The following is a 15,969-nucleotide window of genomic DNA, read 5'->3' as shown; positions in this document are numbered from 1 at the left end:
CGTGGATTTTAGGTAGGGGCAGAGAGCTGCAAATGCGAGCGTGCCCCCCCCCGATGTTGCGCCCGGGCCCCCCTGCACCCCCCACGCTACGCCACTGCTTCCATTAGCAGGAATTATTGGTAAAAAGCTGTTTTTTACTGCATCATAGCTATCTAGGAAGATTTAGGCCATTAGACAACTTGTGGTTTAAAACAAAAGTTGTGAAGAAATGTACTCAGAATTTAGGGAATTTCGTTCATTGCACTGAAAAAAAGCTGTACTTTTGGTGAAAGGCTTAGTTTTCTAGTGTGAAAATCAAAGGTTTGTGTCACAGCATTAGATACAGCAGCTGAGGCATGTTGCTGATAGTTCTAAAGGTTCTCTGCAGGTCCCATATATCTTAAAGAACATACTTACTGCTTCAGAGTGAAGATGGTTGATTTATTTTTCTGGTTCCAAGCAACTGGACGTAATCCTATTTTTCACAACTTTCTATTGCTGCTATAAATAACTTCAGCATGCCATGTTACTTTTCTACAGAATATACGCTATACAAATTCTATTTTTTGATGTATTATATGATGTGGTTTTGACAGTGTGTATGCAGAAAGTAGAATTGTTTTGCGTTCCTTTTTTAACCTGCGAGAGCTTACATGCCCTCATCCTTTTGATAGCTGGTTTTGTCTGTTGTTCGACTGAGATAGCATTTTAATGCCACTTAATCAGTCAGGCAAACTGATCCTTCGGGTAGTTCTCTGGCATAAATATTGAAACGAACCGAGTTTGTTAAACAGATTCCTTGACCTTGTTCGTTTCAGGTAACATAATTCTGTAGCCCAAATCAGTTCTGAAAGCTTAGTCAGATAATTCTTGTTAATGATCAGTATCTCATAATCTAAATTCTTTCTTGCGTATCTGAATAAGGCTGCAGTCCTGACCTCACTTATCTAAGAGTAAGCCCCATTGAATTAAATCGGACTTAGACTGGAATAGATGTGGTTAGGATTGCACTGTTAGTGTGATGTTTCTTTAAAGCAATCTTGTGTTGAACCGAGTGCATATTTGTTGCCCAGGCAGTTCATATCAAGGTCCATAATTGCAAAGTTTAATCCGGTGCAGCTGAAACTGCTTTCTTGTTGAATGTGTTTGTAAACATACATGCCATGACATTATTGGTAAGGTGCTTCACCTTTGGCTTTTAGTATCTGGGAACTGGTCTGTGTGAATTTCTTTACATCAACCCACCAGTGCATTTCTCTTGTGCGCTACGTCTTCTCCTATTGCAGAGAGACAACAACAATGCAAGTGAATGAATGTTGTGCCCTCTGTTGTAAGAAAATAAGGCTGCATACACAATATTCCTTTGAAGCACTTCTCTCTCTCTCTCTCTCTCTCTCTCTCTCCTGAATTCTGGACTCTGTAGTTTGCTAGGAGTTGCTGGGATTTGTAGCTGTGAGGAGTAAGCTATAATACCTAGAATTATTTGAGGGAAAGAATGTGCTTCAAATGTTCTTTAGAGATATACGTGGTGTGCTTGCAGCCTCAAAAACAGTTGACTGCATTTCTGTCACTTTGTCTAAGCTTGCAGCCTTGAATCGGAAGAAGTTAATATTAAAATTAATTGTGCTATCATTATGCAACTACATATGTAAAGCCGTTCAGCTGAATATGCTACAAAAATAGTTTGATGCATGCCAGGAGCCTCAGCCAGCAATCTTCTTCTGTTTGTTCTTTAATGGCCTATTGTCTTGGGTATTAACAGTCTTACAACTGGAGTGTACAGTTCTGTGCTCAGCCTTTTACCACTGTTCCTAGTTATTGCAAGACACCACAGACTTGCTGGAGGAACTGCAGTCCAGAAACGCCATTCTGGCCACCACAGATATATGTAGAAGTCCCAAACACACATTTTCCACTCAAAGTTGGGGTATAAACCATCAGAAACACTAAGCCGTGGCGTATCTAGCTACTGAGCTTAATTGCTTTGTTTCACAGTTGCAGGTAGTCTGCATCTTCAAGTTAGTGGTTTTGCTTCAGTGTTGCCCCATGGTATACTTATTGCTGAATTAGAACAGTCTTTCCTTAGTTCCTGACCTCAGTTGCCTCTCTTGATACCCGAATTGCATCAGTGATGACATCATAATCTAGTTCCATAAGCACACAAACACAATCTTATACCATATTGATGGCTACACGTACCTATATGCTTCCAGCTGACATCCATAGCACACAGCACAATTCATTGTCTATAACTAGCCCCTAAGATGGGGGCCAGGGACGTGGGTGGCGCTGTGGGTAAAACCTCAGCGCCTAGGACTTGCCGATCGCATGGTCGGCGGTTCGAATCCCCGCAGCGGGGTGTGCTCCCGTCGTTTGGTCCCAGCGCCTGCCAACCTAGCAGTTCGAAAGCACCCCCGGGTGCAAGTAGATAAATAGGGACCGCTTACCAGCGGGAAGGTAAACGGCGTTCCGTGTGCTGCGCTGGCTCGCCAGATGCAGCTTTGTCACGCTGGCCACGTGACCCGGAAGTGTCTGCGGACAGCGCTGGCTCCCGGCCTATAGTGAGATGAGCGCACAACCCTAGAGTCTGGCAAGACTGGCCCGTACGGGCAGGGGTACCTTTACCTTTTTAAGACGGGGGCCACAAACTCATTAGGGCCTGTGGGACATTTGACAATCTTAAACTGTTAATGGGCACTAACAGAGTACCGGGTTTGTACGGAAGAAAGCTGCTGGAGCTCAGAAGCCCCCCCCCCCAAAATAGCCATCTCCCAAAACAAATAAAAGACAAGAAGCAAGTGCACACACAAAAAACCCCAACCACACAACCCCACCAAGCAACAATGACAACCCACAAACCTTTAAAATTAAAAATAATAATGGAAGGGGGCCTTGGCAGGCACCAAGGGGGGGGGTGGTGGAAGATGCCATAATGGCCTAAGATACAGCTGCACTTCTTCCAGTCCTTCAGGCAGAGACTGGCAGGATTTACATCAAGTATTATTGAAACTACAGTACTGGCTTGGCCTACAATGCAGCAGCATCAACACACCCCAGCCACACTAAAGGGGGTCGGATTGGGCAGAAGCATCACTCTGCCAGCACAGAACTGCCTGTTCTGCCTGCTGACTAGGTGAATGGAAATGGCACTATAGCAGGATCCTTGCCAGCAGCAATCTGCAGAGAATTGCAAAATTGGGCTTCCAGGGAGGGGCTGAGGCAGCCTGGGATCTGCTGGCTCCCAAGCTGCTCCATCTTGCAGTCACTAGATGGGCAACACGCACAATCCGGACTGGCACACCAATTTGCCTGCCTTCTCCCCAGGCCAGCATCAGCGCACTGCTCTCCAGCCAGGTTTGGAGTATGGTGTTGGTTTCCTCCATTGGTTATTGAGTATTAACATTTCGTATGGAACAGACTCGCTTGGGAGGTGGTTGACTCTCCTTCCTTGGAGGTTTTTAAGCAGAGATTGGATGGCCATCTTTCATGGATGCTTTAGTTGAGATTCCTGCATTGTAGGGGGTTGGGCTAGATGACCCACAGGGTCCCTTCCAACTCTATGGTTTTATGAAGTGTCTTGATTTGTGTCTGGGTCTGCATTTATCCTTTTGCCCAGACGCAGTCTGGTTTGGTCTGTCAGAGTTTTCCTTTGTCCATACTACTGGTAGTCTTCACCCTCTTCAAGATATACTTGTGAGTTGCGTGGTGTCTTCATATTCTGTTTGATACATATTTCCAGTTATAGATAGGTAGCCGTGTTGGTCTGCCATAGTCAAAACAAAATAAAAAAATTCCTTCCAGTAGCACCTTAAAGACCAACTAAGTTAGTTCTAGGTATGAGCTTTCGTGTGCACACGAAAGCTCATACCTAGAACTAACTTAGTTGGTCTTTAAGGTGCTACTGGAAGGAATTTTTTTAGTTTGTTTGATACATAGGCAGTGATGTAACAGCTGTTTCTCAGTACATACATTACATGAAGTGTCACAATGCAAGAGGTGGCTTTTCTTTCATTTCCTCATTCCATGCAGCTATTTCTCTTTTTAAAATTCTGTTTACTTAAAAACTTGACCAGGCTGCAGCCTAGCAGTTGTTACTGGTGTGGCATAGGTACAGAGAGCATAATCCTACAGATCTATAGGCAGAAATCTGTAGAAATGATATTAAAGCTCACTTTTTTTTGTATGACTGCATCATACAGTCTTTCCTTCCACTGCCAAAAATAGCTTACAATCTCTTTACTACATGTAGTTCCAAGTATTGTGATGTAAATAATATGGGGACAGACAGAGACAGGAAGGGTAACTGAATTGTAATGGGAAAACAGCCAGTGCTTTTCTATTTGTATTAATTATATAACAGAGTTTTAAAAGATGCCATGTTCATGCCGCGTTTCATTAAGATCGTTCATAGTGGGTTACTGCCGTATGTGTTCTCAAATTGTCAATCTTTTACTCAGCTAGAAACAAATTCAGGCTTCTTCCTGGATAGCAGACAAATAGCTTTCCAGGTCAATGAAGCATTAGTTCATCTGTGTTGTGTTTGAGCTTAGGATGCAATTAGGTGAAATTACAATGGCTTGTAATATCAGATTTCTGTTGGACTATGACTAACGTTGGATATCACCGTGGATGCCTTTGCTTGTTAAAAACTTGCAGAAGCTTATTGGAGCAGACTAGATGTGCTTGCAATCTATGTATTAGCTACAAGCACACTAATACCTTGTGTACCAAGGGATTTTTGGCAGGAAATTGAAAATTAAGATTTGGTCACCCCAGTGGTTTTCTCAAAGTTTACAGCAACCGTATCAAAAGTTCTAATAAATGTTGACTAGGAACATAAGAAAAGCCCCCCAAAGACAGTACAGGTAAAATATAGTCACTATCACTAAGTAGCCATTTATAGCTTTATGATCCATGAATTTTAAGCCCTTTAAGCTTGTGGGATCACTTTAGCCCATACACGTCATGCCCAACCACTTCAGTCTGCAGAACTGGCAACTGTAACAGGTGCCATGTAATATTTCCACAGTTGTAAGAAATCTGTATTTTAGTGTGGCAGGGCCTGCCCTGTAGAACTACCTGTCTATTGACATCAGGGAGGCGACTCTGTTGTACTACTGTCTATGCCGTCTTTAAACATTTTTTTATTTAGTCAATCCTGTAGAGACCTGTTGTAGGTGTTGATGTGCTTTCATCTATTTTACTGTTAATTTAAATTATCTTTATTTTTTATTGATATTTTTAATTTTTCTTATAAATCACTTACAGCTCGGCAGTATATGCATTTTGTTAAGTAAAACGAATTTTGTCTAATCCTGTTTTAAAAGTCACCCTGTTTGGTGATCATTACTGTATATTGGGAGAGTGAATTCCATAACTATGCACTGTTTAAAGTGATAATTCCTAGTACAAATGAATGAAATCAGGGTCCTTAGTAATTTGGAGTGGATCTACTCTAAGAAGCAATGGATTACTCTAAGAAGCAAGGCAACAGAAGTCAGTCGTGTTAAAGGAAAGCTCTCAGTGCTCTTAACTCTGTGTGGACTGTGGCACCAACCACTGTGGGGTTTATCTGATTCTAAAAACTTCTCATTTCCCCACATGCAAACCCCATCTTGAACTCATTGCAAACCCCATCTTGAAATTTGACGGCTGCCCTGTGAGTATAATTGCATTTGCTGGGATTTCTTCATTCCCAGTTTGGACAGGGATAGAGTCAGGGTGAATGGGTGCCATAAAAACTAAGGTGTGAAAAGCATGGCTGCATAACTATTCAATCTAGGTGTTATTTCAGATTCTTTCTTCAACTTATTTTCCCTTACAACCTGTCCTGAACCTTTTGGAATGTGGGGGGGAGGGAGTAAGAGTTCTTCTATGATTCTTCCTGCTTGCTCTTTTAGTCCACAGCTGCAGAAATGCTTTTGGCAGAGTGTTATATGTGTGTTTGGCTGTGTATTCCTGCTTAACTAAATCAGGGGTCAGCAAACCTTTTCAGCAGGGGGGCGGTCCACTGTCCCTCAGACCTTGGGGGGGGCAGACTATTTTTGGGGGGGGGGATGAACGAATTCCTATGCCCCACAAATAACCCAGAGATGCATTTTAAATAAAAGGACACATTCTACTCATGTAAAAACACGCTGATTCCCGGACCGTCCATGGGCCAGATTTAAACGATGATTGGGCTGGATCTGGCCCCCGGGCCTTAATTTGCCTACGCATGAACTAAATCATCCTGGGGAACACTACAGGCTTTTACTAAACCAGAATTGGGAATACATCTAGAACTGTCAATATCTTCTTGCTACTTCCAGTTACTTAAGAAGCATTTTTCCGGATTTGGTAAGAAAACAAGTGTTTAAACCATAATTTTAAGCGGGGTCTACTTCATATAGGTGGGACGCGGGTGGCGCTGTGGGTAAAACCTCAGTGCCTAGGGCTTGCCGATTGCATGGTCGGCGGTTCGAATCCCCGCGGCGGGGTGAGCTCCCGTCGTTCGGTCCCAGCTCCTGCCCACCTAGCAGTTCGAAAGCACTCTTAAGTGCAAGTAGATAAATAGGTACCGCTTTATAGCGGGAAGGTAAATGGTGTTTCCGTGTGCTGCGCTGGTGCTGGCTCGCCAGAGCAGCTTCGTCACGCTGGCCACGTGACCCGGAAGTGTCTTCGGACAGCGCTGGCCCCCGGCCTCTTAAGTGAGATGGGCGCGCAACCCCAGAGTCGGACACGACTGGCCCGTACGGGCAGGGGTACCTTTACCTTTACTTCATATAGGTACTGTTTTGGTGGCTGTCGTCTTTGTTATAATGTGTTAGATTTACCTGATCATCAGCAAAAAGCAACCACGTTTACAAACGTTGTTTGCCTTGTGTCTACAGTCCAATCTTAAAAGAACCAAATTCCTTGGATTTTTGCAGATTGCCTTCATGACGCTGACCCTGTTCCCCATCAGGCTGTTTTTTGCTGCTTTCATGATGTTGCTGGCCTGGCCTTTTGCATTCATCGCATCCATGGGACCTGCCGACAGAGAAATAGAAAAACCCCTCTCCTGGTGGCGAAAGTAAGTCATTGAGCCCATTTGGGTGTGCTAACATGTACTTGGAGTATAATGCAAGAAGTGAAATTGGCACAGGTTACTAATTTGTTATATTTCTCCTCATAGTGGTGAAACTGACAGTGGAAGAAGATTGGAAGAAATTTAAGGACTATCTTAATAAATACTATAAGATTAATGAATGCTAGATTGACATGGGTTTAAAAACAATGTGGTTTTCAGAGATGTTGAGTAAGAAAAGGAATGGAAATAGTAAAAAACTTTTGGGAAATAAGGGAATGGATTTGCTGATTGGATAATGAAATTAGAGTACAAAACGGGGAGGTATGAGGAAGTCGGGGAAATTAGGTTGAGAAAATAAGGTTTGAAATTATACTTGTTGTCCTTTGTTTGTGTTTGTTTTTATTGTTGCTGTTTGTATTTGTATGTTCTTATTGGAAATTTTAATAAATATCATTAAAAAAAAAAAGAAACTGACATATTGCACAATAAAATCATCGTTTCCACCTAACGATGAATCACTTGTATATTTAACCCCCAGTGGCAGCTGTCTGTACTGAAAAGTATCTTCAAGAGAGGCTGGCACTAAGCAGAGAAGTAAGCTGGTGGGAGAGGAGGCAGCATTAACCTTTTTGCAACCTTTTCCTTCTCTGCTGCCTAACCTTCCTCTGGAGGTTCTGGGCAAGCATTTTTAAGACGAAGCACATTTCTGGAACCTCGCAAGGAGAAATGGGTAGGTGAGGTTTTGCAGGAGGGAAAAGGGTTAATCATTCATGCCTCTCTCACAGCTTCTGTGCTGAAGCTCGCCGCCCCCCCCCCTTGAAGCTGGTTTTCACTACAGAGAGCAGCTATCAGGATTTAAATAGGTGCAATGTGAATGTGAACACTTTATTTCTCCTGGCTGATGTGCGTTAAGTTCAGTGTCTGCCCTGATTCTTTTTCACTGCGTCCCCACTCACATAAACTGCTTAACTGCTTTATTTGGTACCCGAAGATGAGTTGCCGGAAGTGTTTACAAGATCTTGAGGGTGCTTCTTCTTCTGGAAGATTTTCCATTATCTCTACGTGCTGTGCTGTGCGATGTTAATCCCAGGATTAACGGAGGGTACATCTGATTGGTTAAAAACACAAGAGAGTTGCTGAGCAATGCTGTCTTTCTGTACCCATGAATAGTCATGAGAAACAACAATATCGAAAACCGTGCCCTGTTACCTCCATGGGATGGTTTGTCAGCTTAGAAAAGTACCGTATTTTTTGCTCTATAAGACTCACTTTTTCCCTCCTAAAAAGTAAGGGGAAATGTGTGTGCGTCTTATGGAGCGAATGCAGGCTGCGCAGCTATCCCAGAAGCTAGAATAGCAAGAGGGATTGCTGCTTTCACTGCACAGCGATCCCTCTTGCTGTTCTGGCTTCTGAGATTCAGAATGTTTTTTTTCTTGTTTTCCTCCTCCAATAACTAGGTGCGTCTTGTGGTCTGGTGCTTCTTATAGAGCACCTGAAAGGGGAAGGGAACTGGTTAAATGTCTCGTCCTGACAGGTGCCTATTGCGGTATTCCCTGGAGAGATATGCACACAGTGTTTGTAAATACTTCTTCAGCTGTGGCCAAAGAAGTTGCAAGCATTTCCACTGCATGTTGTTCGCTTTTCTCTTAACCCAAGCCATGCTTTGTGGGGCAGGAAAGCTTGAAGGCACAGCAGCTCCAAGTTTCAAATAAATGTAGCAAGGAGGTTATAGAACAGCTCACAGAATACTAAAATTTATATCTTTAGGCACCAGGCGAAAACATTTCTCTTTAACCAGAACTTTGGCTGATTAACATTCTATGTCCTTTTAAATGGAAGGGGGTTATTGGTTTCTTTTTGTTTCTATTATGCATCCTTTGTGATCTTCAGATGAAAGGTGGTATACAAATTTAATAAACAGCAACAGCAACAACAAATTTCCTCTGCCTGAATTGTTGGGCGTGTACATCCAAAGTTAGTTCATTTCAGATTGTGCCCATTAAAATTAATGGACATAATTAACTTCGGTCCATTGATTTCAACGGGCCTAACATAACTTGGATAAAACTCTTTTGAGTTTATAGAAAACCAATATTGTCTTTATAGTTGGAGTGCGTACCCATCTTAGGATATCACCATAATTGGAAATGATAGCTTAATAATTATAAACTATCCTACAGCTAGCTGGGGGAGAATGAGCAGAGAAAAATAGTCACCCAGCTCTTTGCATGAACATCTATTAAATGAGAGTGCACTCTGTGGATATATTTGTTTTGGGTTGTTGTTTTTGCCTGCTTCGGCCCACGCTCTGTGATTTCCACTGATGAAGATAGACAGGTGACAGGCTGCCTTTCTAAAGAGACAGTTTGTACCTGTTCTACAGTGATGCTCCCTTCGACCTTTTGGGGCAAGATGAAGTAAAATCTGCCATGGGGTTGTTAAACTGGAACCTATTTAACCACATTTGAATTCCCTGACTTAACAAAACCGTGTTAAAATGCAATCAGAAAATGAGGAAGCAAAGTGCTTTTTAAAAGAAACTCTTATTTCTTGGTTATCTTGGAAATAGCTTATGTAAGTAATCGTGTTCAAAGGGATTAACACTTCTGCATTTGTGCTATCTAATTATTTTCAGGTTTGTGGATGTCATGCTGAAGGGCATCATGAGGACCATGTGGCTTGCTGGGGGATTCCACTGGATAAATGTAAAGGGCAGGCAGGCCTTGCCCACTGAAGCAGCAATATTGACTCTGGCTCCACATTCCTCGTACTTTGATGCGATACCTGTAACAATGACCATGGCCTCCATTGTCATGAAAGCAGAAAGCAAAGATATTCCTGTTTGGGGAAGTAAGTCAAAGAAAGCTTTACTTTCAAATAAGGGCCACGGAGATTTATTTCTGGAACGGAACGTATTCTTGGAACGTGGGAACCACCGCAGAAAAGGGCCCCTTCCTGGTTGCTGGCAGAGGAATATTTGCAGCTTGTGAGAAAAATAGGAGGGCCTCTGACCTTAGGGGCCAGACAGATCCAAATGGGAGAAGCCGTTCCCTCGGGTAACCCACTCCTGAGTTGCTTGGATCAAAGCTGAAACCTGGCTTGGTAGCAGATGGCAGGCAGTTCAGTTCTTTCAACCAAGGTTCTACATGACAGCAGCTTGACACATCGCTCAACAACCTACCCATGGCACTCTCTGCTTGTGCCAGCTTCTAGGCCACGCATACGAGCAGCTAAACATAGAGTGCCTATCAGTATGCCCCTTCGCCACCCCACCAGGTGTTTTCACAATGTTTCCATTTCTTAATTTTATGTTCCTTCCTTCAGTAAGCACCACGTTCTCATACATTAGATTATTCCATTTTATCTTTGGGAGTCATACAGTGAGGTGAACCAGATTGAAAGATAGCAACTTGCCCAGGTTATCCACTTGAGAATTTTGTGCGCGCACACTTTTAAAAGTCTCAAAGCAGTTTACAATGAAACATGCCAAAAAATTTTATACAATGTGCAACTTCAGTAAAATAACAATTAAAAACACACACGAAAGCTCAGGTTGATGACACTTGTCATCAAAGTTGCTGATGTGTCTGCAAGAATAAAAAAATGTTTCTACATGGTGCCAAAATGGTAGCAAAGTTGGTGCCGGCCAGATCTCCTTTCTCGCACTATGCACAATGGCCCACTAACTCTTTCTTAAGGAGCCAGCACTTCTATTTCGATATCAGAAGGAGCGTAAAGGAGGAGGCTAAACATGATGTAGCCCTACATTTATTTCAGTAGCATCCAAGGGAGTTCAATAGCAAAAGGTTGAACTTTCATTACAACTCTGTGCCTACAAAGTTTTTGTTAGTTCAAATGTAACTCCGTAGTTACAAAACAAGGAAGTGCAAAAATGAACCACAGATTTTTCCCCTGATTGCGTTGTGTATTATGTAGCATGATGTGGTATCTTAAAATGAAGAAAGCAAAACCTCTGTGGGAGAGAGTGGGTATGGAGTGGAAAGGTCACCCCACCCCACCCCCCCGTCCCTCACTAACTGTTTGCTTTTTATTTCCCTGTCCTGCTTCCAAAAAAAAAAAAAAAAAAAGAATCAGGGCACAAGTTCCTTGATTTTTTTACATTTGTGTTTTGAAAACATGGATAAGTTCAGGAGGGGGAAAGAAAATGATTTTTGGGTCACTTTGCCTGGCTGTAGTGCTTTTCATCTTGCAGCTATTGCATATATGAATTTGTGTATGTATGATTTTTGTCTGTAAATGGGTGTATTTAACCTGCTTTTGCCCATTTATAAATGGATTGCTAGACATTCTTTACTCTGCTTGTGTTGCAGAATATCACTGTGGAGGATTATTCAATGGGTGAACTCTTGGTCTTCCTCTCTTCTAGACCTAAAATTCAGTGGGATGACTTTTGTTGTTAACATTTTGGCATTCTATTGCTGCTTTTCTGTACCTCTGAGGGAGTTGCATACACAGCCCTTTAACCATGTGTACATGACCTACATAAATATAGGAATTTAGTCTGCTGGTCATCTGTCTTAAATAAACTTGGAAGTTTTCTGGAGATTTAGCTCAGCGGCAGATTGTGGGACTTGATTTTTTTTACCACTGTTGATGGGGGCAGGGAGAGAGAGAGAAAATATTTAATTCACTTGAAACTTTGGGGGGCATGGAATCATTGAAAGCAGGGAGAGCACGTGCTATGAAATGTGACATGTACAATTTCACTAGTGTTATTTGGGAGTGGGAGACGGACCCTCCAACAGGTGGCAAAGATCAGGCTGTCCAAAGAGAATTTAGCTGCTTCCCTCAAGCGTTTTCCAAAGTTTGCAATAGTTTCCATGAAGACTATTGCAATGCAGTAAGGCATTGCTGCTGCTGAGTGATAAACGTCAACAATAAATTCCAGCATGCCACCAACCTGTCTAACATAGTATCTAATAATGAGCTCTAAATGGCTGAAACCTCAAATCTACAACATCCACACCACTTTCCTTATCTGGAGTTGGATATATGATTAAGGATAACCTGTTTGTACCGCTAGGAGTGATCTGACAGAGGTAGAATTGCTCAAACCCCAACCTTTCCACTTTAAATCCAGGGGCTTCTCTTATGCCAACTGGCTTTTGTTAGTTGTGTGAATTGCACAACACAATTCAAGATTCTGTGGTACTATAGGAGTATAGTCAGGTGCTCTTGTCAGATTATTCATGTGGCTGGGGAAAGAGTAATCTCACAACCATGTATATTTAGAACACTCAGGTGATGACATGCAGCTTGTCATATGCATTTGAGGTGATGAGCAGCGTTCACAATGACCCCAGGGAAAGTGAGCTAGAAATGCAGACTTCCTAGCAGAAGTCTAGCAGTGTCTCCTTTGAAAAGATCCCTCCCATTATTTCAAGACTGTCAGTGGTGATGATAGTTATTGTTCTTAGGAGCTTTTCCTGAAAGGAACAAATAATTTGATTGGCTTTGAATGCAGGCCAAAATGGTTCTAGAGTGGCTATAAAAGTTATAAATGTGATGTATTGCTTTGCATGGATTTTATTATTCCTTATCACTATTTCAGTATTACCGTATTTTTTGCTCTATAAGACTCACTTTTTCCCTCCTAAAAAGTAAGGGGAAATGTGTGTGTGTCTTATGGAGCAAATGCAGGCTGCGCAGCTATCCCAGGAGCCAGAACAGCAAGAGGGATTGCTGCTTTCACTGCGCAGCGATCCCTCTTGCTGTTCTGGCTTCTGAGATTCAGAATATTTTTTTTCTTGTTTTCCTCCTCCAAAAACTAGGTGCGTCTTGTGGTCTAGTGCATCTTATAGAGCGAAAAATACGTAGATATTCTGATTCTGAAAAATACATAGATATTCTGAACTTTTCACGAGTGTTAAACTCATATCCCATCCCATTTGTAAGAAATAAACAACTGTCCTGTCTACCTTCAAACAGGATCAAACTGAGGCAATTTTAGAAATAAGTAAAAGCATGGGAGGTAGTTTTAGTTTTTGTTTTAAAGGGGCACTTTCAGTTTGAAGTATTCATAAGTGGGTGATTGTATTTCTCAATAAATGCAGAGCTATATTTTATTTTAAAATGTTTCTTAATGTGTTCTGCTATTTACTCCCCTCCATATGGCATATTTTGTTATGAAATGTGTTTGCTCATAAAACTGTTGATTGTTTCTCTATATAGCATGTCATACACTTATGCTAATCTAAAGAAAAATGAAGGAATATACTTAGGAATACGGACATTTCTGTTTCTTTCCAGCTCTAATCAAATACATTCGACCCGTGTTTGTATCTCGATCAGATCAGGATTCCCGCAGGAAAACTGTTGAGGAGATAAGGCGGCGTGCTCAGTCAAATGGCAAATGGCCACAGGTACTGGTAGAACGTCTTGTGATTTAAAGGTATTTGTTTTCTGTAAAGGAATATCTATTTCCACCTAAAGAGATGCTATTTCTGTTCAAAAGTAGACACACACTCCTCAGGTTTCAGTTTCTACTATTTGTGGGGCTAACGTTCACCTGAGTTGTGAATTCTTTCGAATTCTTCAGGTTTTCCTCCAGCTGTTCCTCTTGATTGGTACCACATCCGGGAAAAGGGGGGGGGAATCCTTTGTTGGATGATACCATGGTTCATTTAATCCATTATTCTGTTTCTAACAGCCAAACATCTATGGGTGTTCACAAAGAAGGCATGAAGGTGACAGCCCTCCCTAGTTGTTGCCAAGGAGGATAAAATCCATGACTTGCTGTTAATTTAATTATGTTTGTCATGTGAAACAATCCTGATACATTAAGGAAGCAATCCTCTGGGGAGACCCCGTGCCACCTTAACTCCCTCACTGTCAGCTCAGCCAGAGATAGGCTGCCTATATCTCCCTCTTCCAGGCTCAGCCGTTAGTAGTACAGTTTCCTTTTCTCAGCCCTGATCCTAGTGTCTGTCATTCTCTTCTAGAGTTATGAAAGATGGGGGGGGAGGGGAAGTACTTTCTCAAGACGAGTTTTGATTATATAAACATCCATCACATTCCCCTTAATCACCTCTCCTGTTCTTTCCTCAACTAAAAAACAAACAATTGCTTTACGAATAGCGAATTCACCTCTTGGCAGTTTGGTTACCCCTTCGAAGCGTTTTCAAATTGTGCGATAGCACTTTTGAGAAGAAACAAGTACATAATATCGAAATGTCACCGCAGCATAAATTTGGGTAATGGTATTTTAACGTTGAGTTCTGTTCCTAAGAATTTCCAGTGCTGAGTTCGTTGCTGCTTAGGAATCTCTTAAGCTGTGCATAGATAAGTTTTCCTCCTGCCATAGAGGAAATCATTTTAATCTTCACCTCTTCTTTGTTTGTGGGTGCCATGCTATGTGTGAGAAACTTTAGTGCCTTGAATTTAAAAGAACAGGGTTTCCTACCACTAATATTGTTCAACTTTTATTGAGTACTGATGGTAAGCACAGTAAGCACATAGAACTTTAAAGTAATGTAAAGCTGTGGAAAAGCCGAATCTGGCAATTTCGATGTGGATTAGTTCCCCTTTTTTGAATATATGAGCAGCTTCTCTTTCTTCGTTAAGGTTGGGGTATTTAAATACCACCTGATATTTAGTGAAGTATCGTTGGAATTTGGTTATACAGTACTGCTTTGCTGTTTTTATTTTATTCCACAACCCTGTTACTTTCTTTTTCTCTTTTGCTTACTTGTTTTTCCCCCTGTATCTACACGTTTTCATATGCAACAGTAAAATTCGATAAAAAGTATTTTAGAAAAAGAAAACAAGTGGTGTAATCTAGGCTCCTGAAGTCTTGGAGCCTACGTAATTTAAAAGGCAATGGATGAGGAGGTCATCGTTTGCTTCATGCGTGATTAAATGAGAAAGAGTTACCCTCCTTGTGATGAACACAAGGGTGGGGGGGTGGAGGAACATTATATTATAACTTCTACCTCACTCATTGAGAGGGTATCTGGCCCTCACTGTTTGCAGTTTCAAATGGGAGAGTACTTCAAAGATTCCTGGGCTGCGTTCCATACATTCTTTCATAGATCACACTCCATTTGTAGAACACCTTAGGGAGCAATCTGAATGCCTTCTTGAAATCAGATACCTGTGGTGAATTATTTATTAAATGCTAGCAGCATTTAAAGCAAAGCGAATTTGAATGCTTCTAAATTCTGAGCTTGAAATGTACTTAAAGATGCAGAAGATGTACAAAAATAACTTTGTAATAGAGGGGGTTTTTTTCTGTTTCTGTTTTAAGATTATGATATTCCCGGAAGGAACATGCACTAATCGATCCTGCCTAATTACCTTCAAGCCTGGTAGGTATGATGTACATTCTTCTTTACCTATGTAACTTCAGATTTTGAAATTCGGTGCTCATGATTGCCTATGGCCACTTCAGATGTTACAAGAGGGGTGTCCTCTCACCCCCCAATAAGGGCAACCTTTGCCTTTTCTGAAACTTTGGTATGCCAAGAAACCTAGGATTGTCTGTCTGTTTGAATGTTGAGTTAACTGTCGTAACTTGCAATCCAAGTACGTGCAAAAAACCCACCTGTAATGGATGTATGGGGGTTGCTCGTGCGTAAGTTTGCCGCCACTCCTGGCTAGGTAGCCTGATTAAACCTTTCCTGACTGGACAGCCCTTCACTTCGTGGCTGTTCAGTCGCTAGCAGAATCCGTCAGTGGGCGTTTCTTAAACTTCTCCCAGCACAGAAGCTCTTTGACGCCAAGTCTACGCCTACTTTCCCTGTGCGGAAGTCTTCTGCGCAGGGTGGGTGTGGGCAGAGGAGGACCTGTGCTCTCCCCGCTGGTCTCCAGCGAAGAGTCCTGGAGACCCCTCTCCGATTCCCCCAACCGCCCCCCTTTATCCCTGGTGTTACGCTGATTTCCTTCCCCAGCCGATGAGTTCCCTCTCTCCCTGCTTGGCC

At 42.1% G+C, this 15,969-nt stretch overlaps 1 protein-coding gene and 1 long non-coding RNA gene across 2 annotated transcripts in view; both read left to right on the top strand.

Moving 5' to 3' along the window:
* LOC309347984 overlaps positions 1-15,969 on the top strand; it is a 155,442-nt gene that overhangs the window by 111,216 nt on the left and 28,257 nt on the right. The gene's annotated exons all lie outside the window — the stretch shown is intronic.
* Positions 1-15,969, top strand: part of LPCAT1 (lysophosphatidylcholine acyltransferase 1) — a 42,668-nt gene that overhangs the window by 10,483 nt on the left and 16,216 nt on the right. Inside the window, exons 2-5 of the mRNA XM_081872785.1 lie at positions 6,891-7,033; positions 9,666-9,880; positions 13,301-13,413; positions 15,297-15,357. Coding sequence (XP_081728911.1) covers positions 6,891-7,033; positions 9,666-9,880; positions 13,301-13,413; positions 15,297-15,357 — 532 coding nt within the window. The remainder of the gene's footprint in view (positions 1-6,890; positions 7,034-9,665; positions 9,881-13,300; positions 13,414-15,296; positions 15,358-15,969) is intronic.

Source organism: Podarcis erhardii, assembly GCF_964252035.2.
Source record: "Podarcis erhardii genome assembly, chromosome: 8".
Lineage (NCBI taxonomy): Eukaryota > Metazoa > Chordata > Lepidosauria > Squamata > Lacertidae > Podarcis > Podarcis erhardii.
The sequence above is the reverse complement of the archived record's forward strand: the minus strand, read 5'-3'. Positions and strand labels throughout refer to the sequence as shown.